This window comes from Grammomys surdaster, unplaced genomic scaffold (genome assembly GCF_004785775.1).
Source record: "Grammomys surdaster isolate TR1022 unplaced genomic scaffold, NIH_TR_1.0 129, whole genome shotgun sequence".
Lineage (NCBI taxonomy): Eukaryota > Metazoa > Chordata > Mammalia > Rodentia > Muridae > Grammomys > Grammomys surdaster.
This window is the reverse complement of record NW_021604587.1, coordinates 4,577,969-4,592,410: the sequence shown is the minus strand read 5'-3', so window position 1 is coordinate 4,592,410 and position 14,442 is coordinate 4,577,969. Positions and strand designations below refer to the sequence as shown.

The window sequence follows — 14,442 nt, the reverse complement described above, 5'->3', positions numbered from 1 at the left end:
ACTATTATCATTACTATTATATTTTTGATTTTTTGAGATAGGGTCTTCAGTTATAATATTTACAAGCTGCACGCCTGGATTGGGCAGATTTCCCACTACTCTGCTCTATTCCCCAGCTATGAGATCCCTTGCTACTTGTAGCTTCTCTGGACCATATGGTTCTGCTCCAGGCTATCTCTCTACACAGCCCTGGCTGTCCTAAACCCACTATAGAAACATGGCTAGCCTTGATTGCACAGAAATCTGCCTTCCTCTGCCTCCCTAGAGCTGAGATTGAAAATATGTCCTGCCACACCTGGGTCTTGTTCACTATCTTAATCATTGTTTTAGTCTAAATACCACAATTATTTATTATATTTAATATTCTGTGAACTGAAAAGCAAAAAAGGAAGTTGTCTTAGTTGAGCCAACATCTGAATTGAACACTAGGGCAGTTTCTGTTTTCTGACTTTTTTTCTTTTTAGTACATTCTGTGTGTGTGTGTGTGTGTGTGTGTGTGTGTGTGTGTGTGTGTGTGTATGTGTGTATGTGTGTATGTGTGTACATGCATTCAGGTGCACTCAATTGTGGAGAACTGTGGTTGACTTTGGATATCTTGCATTATTACTCAGAACATCTTTTATTAAATTTAATTAATTAATTTTGAGACAGAGTGTCACTGTGAAACATTGGCTGACCTAGATCTCAGTGTGTAGAACAGGTTGGCCTTGAACTCAGAGTTCTGCCTGCCTCTCTGCCCCTGAGTGCTGTGATTAAAGGCATCTGCCACCACACCTGAATCGCACCCTATTTTTTGATGCAAGAATCTTTCAGTCAGCCTGGAGTTCACTGTTTCAGCCTGGACTGGTGGTGTGTCTGCTCCCCATGCACTGCTGTACCCTGCTTTTACATGGCTCATAGGTGGTTCAAGTCCTCATGCTTGCATGGCAAGCCTTCACCTACTCAGCCATCTCCCCAGCTCCATTCTCTTCTTGGACAGTTTATAAATGAATGTTGTCCAAGCAGTGAGTAGAAGCTGAGCTCCACCATCAGCCTGACCTGCCTTGCCGGGCACTGGGTTTCTGGGCAAACCTGTAGAGAGGTCATTTACAAAGCTGCTGCAGCCTTTTCTCTTCATGATCTCCTGCTGCCAGCAGAGTTGGACAGTCCCTCTTTTGACCTCTGATCATGCTAGAGAAACATCCCTGTGTCAGGCACTTCTGAAGATTTCTGTTTCTGGTTCTCACTTCACCTCATGCAGTCCCCAGTGGGTACCAGAGGGGTCTGGCTTAATCCATGTTCACAATGGCATTAAAGCTGCATGCTAGCTAGCTTATAAAGAAGTATGACTTAGTATAATATTGCAAGCAGTTAGCTTTGCAATAATGAGCTATAGTAATGAGTGTTTTTCTTGACTTTAATTTGTTTATTTCCGGTGGTGCTGGAGGCGTGATTATGAGACAAAGCCACCCAAACTACAGCTCCTGTCACAGATTCGTTCCTACCTGCACAGGAGTGACCCTCACTGGACACCTGAACCTGATGCACCCCTCGATTACTGCTATGTTCGGCCAAATCACATCCCAACGATCAACTCCATGTGTCAGGAGTTTTTCTGGCCTGGTATGTTTCTACTTCCAAACCAGGCAGATTGATGTTTCTGCATATAGTTTATTTTACCCGGCTATGTTTTTAAATAGTGTCTGCCATGTGACCCTAAGCTCTTTTCTCTTGACTTCATTTAGTCTGTCTTTACTAACATAGAAATATTAAAGCATAAATGCCTCTCGCTTTCCTAAGTTCAAGAAGCCAGCAATTAAAGTAATCAACAGTGTTTTTGTTTGTTTTTCTCCCCTGTTTGTCTCTGCTTCCAGAATAAAAGACTCATCCTGTTTTGATTCTACCTATGTTTAGATACCAGGTAATGTCTCTCCAAGATACAGACTCATAGCCAGCATGTGGACTCTTTTGGTTTTGGCCTAATAGTTGTTTTAAGTTTTGTTGTTTAGCTATTAGAGAGTGTGAGGACACCCAAAAGGTATTTTTAAGAAGCCAAATGCCCCTGACTGGAGAAGCCAGGATTATTTGTCATTTTATCAGCCAAGATCCAGGCCATCAGTCAGCAATTTCATTGCTAACTCTCCGTGGGCCTGCTCTGAAACCTGTGGGGCATCTGTGTCCCAGATTTTATCAGGGTTAGAGCACTACCCTGCTTATGGTCTGACAGTGTGGTTCCATCTCTTGGGAAGGTACTGAGCCTAAAAGTCACGTTCTGAGAGTATCTGCTATATCTGGCCTAATGTTAGATATTAGTCATACATTATAATTTTTATTTTATTGTGAAAGCTTTCATGGAAAGCTTGCCAAAGGTGTGTAAGTGGGATACAGAAAATTATATCAGCAGGCTCATGAGGTGGCACAATAGATAAAAGTGTTTGCCATGCAAACTTGCATCTTGGATTCTATCCCCAGCTTCTCCAGTGGAAGGAGAGGACAGATTCCCCACAGTTGTCCTTGGACTTCCACATACACACATACCACGGTGCATTCATCCTCATATACACGACAACAACAATAATAAAATTGGAAGGGGAAAAAAAGAGAGAGAAAACAGTATTGGCGCTCTCAGGGACCTTTACTCCTGCTCTGTCAGGGCTTAGTCTGTACCGTGTCTTAACACATTGCAAGCAATGAGACATTTTAAAATGTGCCAAGTCACACACATGGTAGACAAGGCTGAGTCAAAGCCAGGTGTGTCCATTCTGAACCTGGAGTGTTCTCTGCTACCCAACCTGTCCTGTCTCTCTGCTTTTAACATATGTACTTAGAAAAGACTATGCTAATTTTGATATTTTCTAAAATGCATTTTTTCTGATCTGAATGTGTGGTATCTATGGTAATGGCTTTGCCTCCAATTTGGGGAATTTTTTTTAGCATGCAGGTGTAACAATAAATCCAGGCTGAATAGCTTGTTCATTAGTTCCAAAAGGCTCATGGTCTGAGTATCTGACTGGTTCTTTTCTTTAGGCATTGACCTGTCTGAGTGTCTGCAGTATCCAGACTTCAGTGTTGTAGTCCTTTATAAAAAAGTCATTGTTGCCTTTGGCTTCATGGTTCCCGATGTGAAGTACAACGAAGCTTACATTTCATTTCTGCTTGTTCATCCTGAGTGGAGGAGAGCAGGGATTGCCACATTCATGATCTATCATCTAATTCAGGCAAGTTCTCTCTGTTCAGAATTTAACCTTAACTTAAGTGATGATGCTTTCAGGATTTCCCTGAAAAACAGGAGGAAGCTTGAGGCTGAGCTTGTCCAGCATAGTCCAAGCAAAAGGAAGCCATTCTCCTCAGTCATGAGACTATGGAAGCACATGGATAAGATCTGCAGCCCCTAGAACACGATTTATTCTTGGCTTCAGAGAAGCCCCTATGCGAGCATGAATCATAAATGAAGCTGCAAAATTCACATGTGAACCTGTAAAGCACACACCCTGTCTGTACTGATACTGTTCTGCTCTTAGAGTAAGTCTCTTGTGACTTTGGGGAGTGGGCATACTATCTGTTTATAAACATTTTATCACAATTAAATCAATAAGTAGTACATTATGAATGAATAAATTTTTTTTTCTCCTGTAAGCAAAAGATTGTTCTTTAGGCAGGATGTTGACATGAAACTCTGGTTAGCTTGGGACTTACTGTGTCTTAGTCAGTACAATGACCATGGTAACTCATATAAATAGCAAGTATTTAGTTGGGACTTGCTTACAATTCAGAGGTTTATCCTTATAGCAGAGAGCTTGGTGGCATGCAGGCAAACATGGTAGCTGAGAGTTCTATATCTGGATCTGATGTATCTGGCAGGAGTAGAGAGCCACTGGGTTTGGCTTGCAATTTTGAAACTTCAAAGCCCACTTTCAGTGATACACTTCATCCAACAAGGCCATCTTTCTCTCCGGAGTGCTATGCAGTTCTCTGCTCTTTTTTTTTTTTTTTTGGTTTTTCGAGACAGGGTTTCTCTGTGTAGTCCTGGCTGTCCTGGAACTCACTCTGTAGACCAGGCTGGCCTCGAACTCAGAAATCCACCTGTTTCTACCTCCCAAGTGCTGGGATTAAAGGCATGCGCCACCACTGCCCGGCTAGTTCTCTGCTCTTTTGTTACCTGCAGGGACTGGAGTAGGGTGGGGTGATAACTCAGAAGGCATCCTTGGTGCTTAGTGTGAGGCCTGGCATGGAGGCTGCTCCTTGGTGACTCTTTGCTGAGTTCATCTTACTCTGTGGGCACTTTGTACCCCAGAGAAACTGTAAGCCCAAGGGCCCACATATGGCTCAGTCTATAGTACTTGTGATGGCCACGGTTAGTTGTTGTACTGACTGTCTAAAACACTGCCATCACCCAGAGAGCCCTGTGTGCTCACACATGTTGCTGTCCTTGGCACAATAACCGTGCTCTTTGTCTCAGATGTGTTAGGAGGCACAGCGAAAAATAAATAAAAAAGAAGGAAACTGTCCCTTGTCTTCTTCTCTTGTGTCCCTGACAGCCAGAATTGTCAATTTTAAGGACTGTCAATTGCGGCAATTTGGTTCCTTCCTCATTAAACAAGTTCATACCTGTGGGACTAATTAAAGAATCTAAAAACATGCCTTTATGGCCACAGAACCATCTCTGCCCTTTCTTTGTAAATACATAAGTCTTAATTCTCAGAAATTAATTCTGTCAGATATAAAGGAACCTAAGGACTTAGAGGTATAAGATATTCAGGCTTTATAATTAAAAATTTAGTACTTTGAAGTTATGTATATAACTTTGTTTTCTAGCATTTCTAGGGAAGGAATTATTACAGGCTTTGGAGATGGTACAGCTGTCATCTATATGGAAAATAGAAATTCTCATTCTCCAGTTCTTCAAAGTTGTCATATTGTTGGTACTGATATGTCTGATATTTAAACTTAATTGAACTACAAATACAAATACAAATACAGTAATATGGACACTGGAGAAATAACTCAGTGAGAAAGAGCATTTCCACTGACCCCGATGGCGAGTTTAATCCCTGCAGCCCATATGGTGGGGTGAAAACTGACTTCCAGTAGTCCTCTTACCTCCACGTTGTGCAGCTTGGTATGCATGAGCCCACACACATGCCACCCCAATTCACAATAATAAGTAAGTAAAGTGGTACTGGAATAATAACACAGCTCTGGAGAGATGACTTGCCTGTTAAGAGTATTGACTGCTTTTGCAGAAGACCTAGGTTTGATTCCCAGGACCAACATGGTGGCTCACAACCACCTCTAACTCCAGTTCCAGGAGATCTAACACCTTCTGATCTCCAAAGTTTCCTGCGCACATGTGGTACATAGACATTCACTCATGCATATAGTAAAATAAAATAAATAGTATAAATAAGTAAATGTAATATAGTAAAGTATCCTAGTGGCCTTTTGCTTCAGAGTAGAAACAACCCTCCAGAGCACGTGAATCCCGTTAGACTTGGGGACACACAGCTCAGTGGCAGAGTACTCCTAGACTTTCAGCTGTTGCTAGGTGCTGCAGTACTCTGTTGCTAGGTGCTGCAGTACTCTGGGCTTTCAGTACTTGTTAGATGCTGCCATGCCTCAGCCCCATTCCGTTACCCCACTTGTTTCCTTCTGAAGAATGTTTCATTTGCTCCTTCTCCCTCTGGCCCTGTGGCTTCACCTTGTGTTCTTCTCTTTGGCAGACGTGCATGGGCAAGGACGTGACTCTTCATGTCTCAGCAAGCAACCCTGCCATGCTGCTGTACCAGAAGTTTGGCTTCAAGACTGAGGAGTATGTTTTGGATTTTTATGATAAGTATTACCCACTGGAGAGTACAGAGTGTAAACATGCGTTCTTCCTGAGGCTTCGACGCTGAGGTGAACTCTGTTCTTCCCAGCAAGCAGTGGATGCTGTCAGAACGTGGGCCTCAGAAGTCAGGCAGGTCCTTATCCTCGAAGTGGGCCCTGGTCTCCTGTGGGTAATAGCCTCCACGTGATCCAGCTGGGTGAGTGGAGCCAGTGGTACAAGTAGGCAGTTCTTCCGTCCAGAAACCAGCCAGCAGGCCCTGAGTGGCTTCCAGCAGTATCTCGGACTCCACTGAAGACCAGAACCAAGCGACTCTGCCATTCTCTTTCCACACAATGAGTGAGCACAAAAGAGCTTCTAAGCTGAATCGGTTAAGAATGGGCCTGCTCGTCAGAGCTCAGGAAGTATGAAAGGTGTTACAGATTGCCAGTGCCCTCGCTGTCCGGGACAAGAGGTTATGAGGTATCAGGAATGATTCCAACCCTGTTCTCAGCCTGTGCTGTGCTGTCATTGAGCCCCAGAGAACTCATGGGGCACTGAAGTCCTTTTGTCTCTTGCTGACTGTCGTCCCAGTCAGAAAGAGTATACTCAGTGTCTGTCTTCACACTGCTTTACCTGATCTACCTGTCAGCATCTCCTTGCAGGGACACTGAACTGGTACAAGGAGTTTACTCTTGGCATGGCCTGGAAAATAGCTTGAGAGGAACAGCTGAGCTTGATACATTAGATGCCTTCCCAGGCCCTTCTCATGCTCAGGACAGTTGCACCACAGGAGTGGAGGTGTGGAATGGTACAGGCAGACCTGGATGCCCTGTCCACCTCATGAAGCTGCTTCCTATGTTGTACATGTTGGAGTTGAACTACAGGTATCTAAGTGTATTCCAAATCATCAGATATTCTCCAATAAAAATGCTTACCTACAACACCTGACAGCCAGGGCTTCAGCCCAGTCATTTGCACTCAGCTTGTCTTTAATTAGGAACAGTGGCTTCTTTCTTGCTTTGTGGATTCTGAGTTGGTTCAGAAAGAGCTGAATGCTTTATAACACACTGGTATGCATGTTTAAAACTACCCTGTGCAACACTGTTTAGATCATCTGTTCATAAGCTCTACCTGCAGCTCGAATTTCTGCGTTGATGGGAGTGTTGCTCTGTCACTTGGAACAATAGTCAAGACTGTTTCTTTGAGAAGTCAGAGCAGTACCATCTAGAAAACGTGTCTTCATGTTTTCTTCTTTCCTCCTGAGCAACTTTCCGTCTTTTAAAGGCTTCTCTTGTTAACAGGTCATAAGCTCTGTCTTAGTTACTTTTCTGTTGCTCTGGTAAGAAGACACAATGACCAAGGCAACTTACAGAGGAGTTCATTTGGGGCTTACAGTTTCAAGGATTTAGAGTCCATGACCATCATGGTAAGGAACATGGCGGCATGCATGCAGGCGTGTGTGCGTGCGTGCATGGCACTGGAACAGGAGTTGAGAGTTCTCACTTTGAGACACAAGCATGGAGCAGAGAGAAAGCTAACTGGGATGGCGTGGACTTTTGACATCTCTCAAAGCCCATCTATCGTACCATGCCTCCTCCTACAAGTCCACACCTTTTAATCCTTCCCAAACTGTTTTACCAACTGTCTCAAATAGATGAGCCTATGGGGGTCACTCATTCAAAACACTATACACCCTGTGAAGTAAAATTGAGAAAGCCACAGTTCCCAAACCTGGAAATCAGCTTCCAACTGTCTTAGGTGAATGTCAAGCACCAATGTGACACGAGTGGATGGAGGGGGCTGTCTCCAGCTTCCTGGTGCTGAAGAAGGCTGTGATTGCTTTAATTCTAGTCCACATCTGTTTTAAAGTCTCCACCTTTCTCTTTTATACAGTGTAGCTTTATCTTTCTTGTTTTACATCTTTTTAGAGATCTTTTTTATGTGTATGGGTGTTAAAAATAAGTGCTGGTATCGTGGTTACAGTCAGGATCTGTTTAGGTAGGTATCTCTGACAGTTATAGACTAGTATGACCTCATATTGATGCCTACTGTCAGTCTGTATTAGGGTTCTCAATAGAAACAGAACTGATAGGACAAATACACACACATATATGACAGAAACATTTGTCAATTACTATTACATATATACATATAAGGGGAGGATATATACATCTATTTACGGATGTATATATATGTATATAGTCTAATATATATACATATGTATATCAGATTAGCTTACAGGATGTGATTTATGTAGTCTGACAATGGTTATCTGATGTTTTGAAAAGTGAGAATCTAGTAGTTGAATCTAGTAGGCTGGATGATTTTGTAGTCCTTACCTGGTGCTGGAGTCCTAGAGAATTCCTGGAGAGCTGCCAGTCTGTATTGGCATCCTGAAGAAGTTGTATTTAATACTGGCCACAGCAACAGGATAGACAAGTTTACCACTGGAGTATCCAGTGGTTACCTTCAGGTGTAGTCAGATTACAAGATTATCGATCACAGGTTCATTTCTCCTTATTCTGACACACAGTCACATATCCTTACATCATGCTTAATTTACAAATGAAAACAACAACCAGGTCATAGTTTTGCCTAACATGATATGTCCCACATACAGCTGCAAGCATGTCACATACTTTAGAATGGATGGCAAAGTCCGTTGAAGAATTCTTATTCTTTTAGTTATTATATTGATTTGTAATACTTAACCACTGGTGTTATATCAGTGTTACACTAAATGACAATAAAGGAAATAACACAAATATCTGCTTAATCTGTGTGTCTATATGCACAGACACATTCTTTTTTTTTTTCTTTGTTTTTAGATTTATTTATTTACTTATTTAATGTATGTGTACACTGTCACTCTCTTCAGACACACCACAAGAGGACATTGGATCCCTTTACAGATGGTTGTGAGCTACCATGTGGTTGTTGGGAATTGAACTCAGGACCTCTGGAAGAGCAGTCAGTGCTCTTAACCACTGAGCCTTCTCTCCAGTCCACAGACACGTCCTTAACAAGACAAGTATTTGTCAGTTACAATCAGTTTCCCATAGTCTAGTTAAGTGAATTTTGTACTTTAGAGGCTTCATCTGTAAAATGAGTCGATAATACCAACCTTAGAGGTTTGTAGCAACGGGCATATCGTCAAAATCTTAAACAGTTGGGGTGTGAGTAGCCCCGTGGAAGAAGACTTGGCTAGGGTGTGCAAGGATTGGGGGTGAACAACCAAACACCAGAAATCTCAAGGCTTAACAGACTGATGTCAAAAGCAGCAGTCTTACTTGCTCTGACTGCACCTGGAGAGGGGGCTGTGCTCAGAAGTGCTCATGCCTTGGCTGAGCAGGGAGGCAGTGCTGCCCCAGGCACTGGGCCAGCCCAGCCAGCTGAGCTTTGCCTCTTATGCTGTTCACTCTTCTTCGTGCCTAGAACCTTTCTATTCATCACAGAGTCTCACGTTGTGCCCACCTCCTCTGTGCCTGGATAAATGAAGGAGACTCTTAATATTTAGAGCCCTCCATTGTCTACAGGGTTCCCTGTCTTAAGAGGACCCCTGCAAAAGTAAGTAAAGCTGGAAAATTTTGGTTTCTGTGAGTTCAAGAGGAAGATGAGGAGTAGGTTAGTCAAGAAGCTGGAGGGAGGCCTGTGTTTGTTTTCTAACCTCAGCTCCTATGCACAGTCTCCTTGGGCCTGCACAAAACGACCTGGCAGCTCACCAATGGGTCCCATAAGTAGTGAGTACATGAGCTGTTTGTAGCCTTGCACTGCCCACAGGGTCAGGACTGGGACAAAGAACATCCTGCTAAGGTTTCCCATGCTGCCTGGGTAGTCGGTAGAGTAGGCCATGAGGGTCAGATAGGCCCCTGGAAGCTCTGGTCACAGCCTCAAGTACATTGCATTTGTAGGGCTTGTATGCGTTGTGCTGACTCTAGGGAGACCACTGCACTGTAGCACAAGCCATGGCTATCAAAAGGAAAAAGGGAAGGGTCCGAGAATAGAGCGGTGGAGAAGCAGCAAGGCTCCCATGCCGTGTTCTTCAGTTCAGGTAGCTGAAGTGTGTTAGCCACACTGGAAACTCCAGCCAGGACTTGGCTTACCCTAGCCAAGTTTTGTCACTTAATATTCCTTTTCCCTGGCCCTCTGCTCACTCTCAGTATGTTCTTGATGCCTGTGCTCCCTACAGTAGATCACATTATATGGTATTAAGAGATGGGTTTCTCAGAGATTGTGAGATCAGGACAGCACAGCAGAACATGATGGTGCATGCCAGTAACCCCAAGGCCTGCCCGGGCTGAGACCCTGTCTCAACAAACAAACAAACAGGTAGATTTTCCTTTCCACTGTGACAAAAGACAGCAATGAGTAAGCCCTCCCCAGACAATACATCTTAAACATGAAGCTCCTACAAATGTCTGTGGCGTCAGTCACTCAATCTGGAGTTTTGTTCTAAATGTTCTAGGACACTTGCCATTCTCCCTTGGGTAGTTCTTTCAAGTTGCTGTCAGCCTCTAAATTGTCTTCCTGCTATCTACCTTCAGCCCAGTGCCAGGCAGCTGAATTTATTTAAATATATATATATATATGTGTGTGTATATATATGTATATGTATATATATACACACATATGTATATATATAAAACATGTATACATGTGCATCACAGTTAACATATTTGTACTTGCTTTTTTCACCATGGATTGGGCTTTTCTGTATGGATTCCCAGACGTGGAGTTCTTAGATCAGAGAGTGTGTACATTTTTATTTGTAGTTTATGACTGCCAGCCATCTTCATCTATAAATTAAGGTACAAGTCACATCTGAAAGCTGCCACAGTTAGCGGCTGCAAAGATGGAGGTAGTGCAGTCAGTCAAGTGCTTGCATACAGCACAAGGACCTGGGCTCTAGCCCACTACCAATGTCTGCAAGCTCCATGCCAAGCAACAGGGCGCAAGCTCGGTACTTGGCTCTAAGCCTGTGGTTCTCAACTTTCCTAATGTTGTGAGCCATAATACAGTTCTCCAGGTTGTGGTGACCCTGACCATAAAATCATTTCATTGTTACTTCATAACTAATTTTGCTACTGTTAAGAATTGTGATGTGACCCTAGTGAAAGGGTTGTTGGACTCCAGAAGGGGTCAGGACCCACCGGTTCAGAACCTCTGCTCTAAGGCCTTAGAGGGAGGGGCTGTGAAGAAACCTGGCCACCCCTCATGTTTCTTAGGAGGTGGGCTGCTCAGCTCTGAGGCCAGTTTTAGCGGTTCCCTATGGCCTTTCCAAGGCCTGGCACCACCAGTACACTCTGTGGCACAGGCTTCCTTCTCTGGCTTCTCCAGAGCACCAGAAAACTGCTCTTAGTTTTCCACGGTCCCAACCCCAGTCTGCATTTCACAGAACTCGTTTCCTCTCCTAATTGTGAGGCTAAGGGAACACAGAGGTGTGTGGTGCGGATGTTTAGGCCTAAACCGGTCCCTGTCATCACAACTCTGGAAGTCTTCACTTGACCTTTGTCAAGTGCTCATGTCTCTTCTCCAGAGAGAAGCTGCTCAGTCTTTGTCCCTTTCCTCACTGCTCAGGCCAGCAGCCATGGGAGAGGACGAGTGCCTTGATGGCAAGCCAGTAGCCCCGACTGGTTTCCAAGATCTATAAGATGTAAACAATTTGAGGCAACTCCTACAAGTAGTTCCCTGACCTCCGTGTGTATACGATACACTTCAAGTCCACACCTCCAAAATAGTGAATGTAATTAAAACAGACTCCTCTGGCTTGGGACACAAAAAACCTGTAGTCCCAGTGCTCTAAGGCCTCTGCCTCAGGCAGGCAGACCTCTGAGTTTGAGGCCAGTCTGCTCTACAAATAGAGTTCCAGGCTAGCTGGGGCTGTAGGCAGGCCTGAGACCCATCTAAGCGAATAGAGATGCACTGGCTCCTGTGCTCCAGAAGTCTAAACCCTTGTGGAAGACGTAGAAGGCCACATGGCCAAGTGATGTCTGAGGAAAGCAGGTCAGAGTTCCCCCAGGCCAGAGATCACGAGGAGGAGATGTGAGGATGGAAAGAGGCTGCAGAGGTGGATGAGGCAATAGTCTTTAGGCAGTAAGTAGCAGAACCCCAAGTTGGCTTTAAAATTGGCCGTCACCAGCCAGGTACAGTGTTACACACCTTTAATACCAGCACTGGGTAGGCAGAGGCAGGTGGACATTCAAGTTCAAGGCCAGCCTGGTCTACAGACTGAGTTCCAGGTCAGTTACGGCTACACAGAGAAATTCTGTCTCCAAATACCAGGGAGGGGGTGTGGGGTGGCTGTGGGGGCTCATCAGTTGTTGCTACACCTGAGTAAACCCAGACGGCGTGTGCTAGGCCACAGAACTCTCTAGCTCATTAGCAATGTGACTTGGGCAAGTAACCTAAATTTCCTTATCTGAAAAAAGATTGTTGGTATCAAATAACTTACTAGGTAGATAGATAGGTATGTAGATAGATAGATAGATAGATAGATAGATAGATAGATAGATAGATAGATAGATAGCAATCCCTAATGTAAAGTGTTTTTCTAAGTATTTTTAAACAATTTTAATTTTTTAAAATTTATTTTACATTTTGTCTAGTGTGTATATGTGTGTGTCTGTGTGTGTCTGGCAGGAGTTAATGTACACACGAGTGTCCTGGAGCTAGAGTATTAGACAGCTATGAGCTAACCTGATCTTCTGTAATAAGAGTATGTAGTCTTAACTGCTGAGCCACCTCTTTCCAGCCCTAGAAGCAAGAGACTTGATTTTCTTTCCTCAGGATCAGTCCATATATGTGTGTGTCTTAGGGCGTTCCAGCTTCTCTTCTGTTACTGATTTCAAGGTCAGTTCTCCTGTGGTCACAAACCTGGTGTGAGTTCAGTTTAATGAGGTTGATGCTGTGCCGTGGTTATGAGATAGAATGTCTTCACACTTAGGAAACCTTTCCTGAAACATCTAGAGTTAAAGTGCTATGGCACATGTAACTTACTCTCAAGTGTAAAAATCCCGAGTGTAGTGGATGAGAGGAATGGAGTCTTAGGTTAGAAAAGAGAAGGAGTGTACGGGAACCAATAGTTCTTCCCCCACAAGCCTTGTCTAACTCTCTTTGTGTTTGTCTTCCATACCTTCTCCACACACACAAATCACATTAATATTTAAACACTTAAGTATTTTTTAAAAGTTAAGATTATTAGTTATTAGTACAGTTAGATTTTCTCTTAACAATATAAGGGGACTGGAGAGTTGGCTCAGTGGTTGAGAGCACTGGCTGCTCTTGCAGAGGTCCCACATGCGATTTCCTGTACATGCTGGTTTTAGCCATTTGTAACTCCAGTTCCAGAGGGTGCAACACCCTCTTCTGGCCCTGTGGACACCAGACACACATGGTGGGCACAGATACATAAAGGCAAAACACCTATACACATAAAATAATTCTTAAAAATGTATCATGGGCCGGGCGGTGGTGGTGCACGCCTTTAATCCCAGCACTTGGGAGGCAGAGGCAGGTGGATTTCTGAGTTCAAGGCCAGCCTGGTCTACAGAGTGAGTTCCAGGACAGCCAGGGCTATACAGAGAAACCCTGTCTCAGGGAAAGAAAAAAAGATTTAAAAAAGTGTGTCATGGAAATAAGTCCCTATAGAACAAAAGATAAATTCAGTTTATTTTAAAATAGAATTATATAGTATTCTGTAGGTATGTGAATATCACAGTTTCAACTATGTCTTATTGGTGGGCGTTGTGGCTGCTTTCAGTTTTTGCCAGTATAAACAAGATACAAAAATAAAAAATAAAAATCCTTGTACATATAGCCTGTTGTATTGGTACAAAAATCCGTGAGTCACTTATCAAGTTAGGCTTTTTTGGTTGATTGGTTGGTTGGTTGGTTGGTTTGGGGCAGAGTCTTGAAGTGTAGCCCAGGCTGGCCTCCAGTTCATTATGTAGCTTAGGCTGGCCTTGAAGTCAGGTTCTTCTTGCCTCACCCTTCCCAATGCTGGTATTACAGTCTCTGTGGCAGAGACTGAAATTAGAATTTCAGTGAGAGCCAAGCAGCACAGCAACCCTTCAGGATCTGTTGAGCTTCAAGCTGGTTAGCCGTGGGTATAAAGGTGCTCTCCAAAGGCAACTGTTCCCACCCTCAAGTTCAGTTACAGGAGAGCCCAGCATCTTATAGAGGTGAGCTAGAACATCCTTCGGGAAGCTGGGTACACCAAGTTTCTTTTCAAAAAGGAAACTGTGCTCTCTTGTGGCAGGTCCCCCATACTTGGTAGGTGAATCCAACATAACCATATGTCTACCAAACCCCACACACCTCCTCTTAGCTACTTTCTGAGAGTGCCCACTGATGATATAACTTTAACAAGTGTTTGTCAGAAATTCTGTGCAGGGCCTAGGTTTCTGTAGGTGGGCAACATATGTTTCATAAGCAGCTGACTGGATGCTCAGGTGGAGGCAAGTCATAGCTTTGATCTCCACATGGCCCACAGCGTCTCACACCAAAAATAATAGACATTCTCGGAATGTTGCCTTGGGTTAAGCATTCAGTCAAGCACTTTGACATAGTACCTCATTTAACTCCGTCCCCAGCTCTGTGAAGCCCAGGAGTCATGCAGCCCCATGGCGGCATTAATCTATCACCACAGTCATTCTGCA

General features: G+C 43.8%; 1 protein-coding gene across 1 annotated transcript in view; it reads left to right on the top strand.

Annotated features, from left to right (window-relative positions):
• Positions 1 to 6,733, top strand: part of Kat14 (lysine acetyltransferase 14) — a 36,903-nt gene extending 30,170 nt beyond the window's left edge. Inside the window, exons 9-11 of the mRNA XM_028755911.1 lie at positions 1,427 to 1,602; positions 3,007 to 3,197; positions 5,700 to 6,733. Of these exons, the coding sequence (XP_028611744.1) occupies positions 1,427 to 1,602; positions 3,007 to 3,197; positions 5,700 to 5,873 (541 nt within the window). The 3' untranslated portion in view covers positions 5,874 to 6,733. The remainder of the gene's footprint in view (positions 1 to 1,426; positions 1,603 to 3,006; positions 3,198 to 5,699) is intronic.
• The last annotated feature ends 7,709 nt before the right edge of the window (positions 6,734 to 14,442 follow it).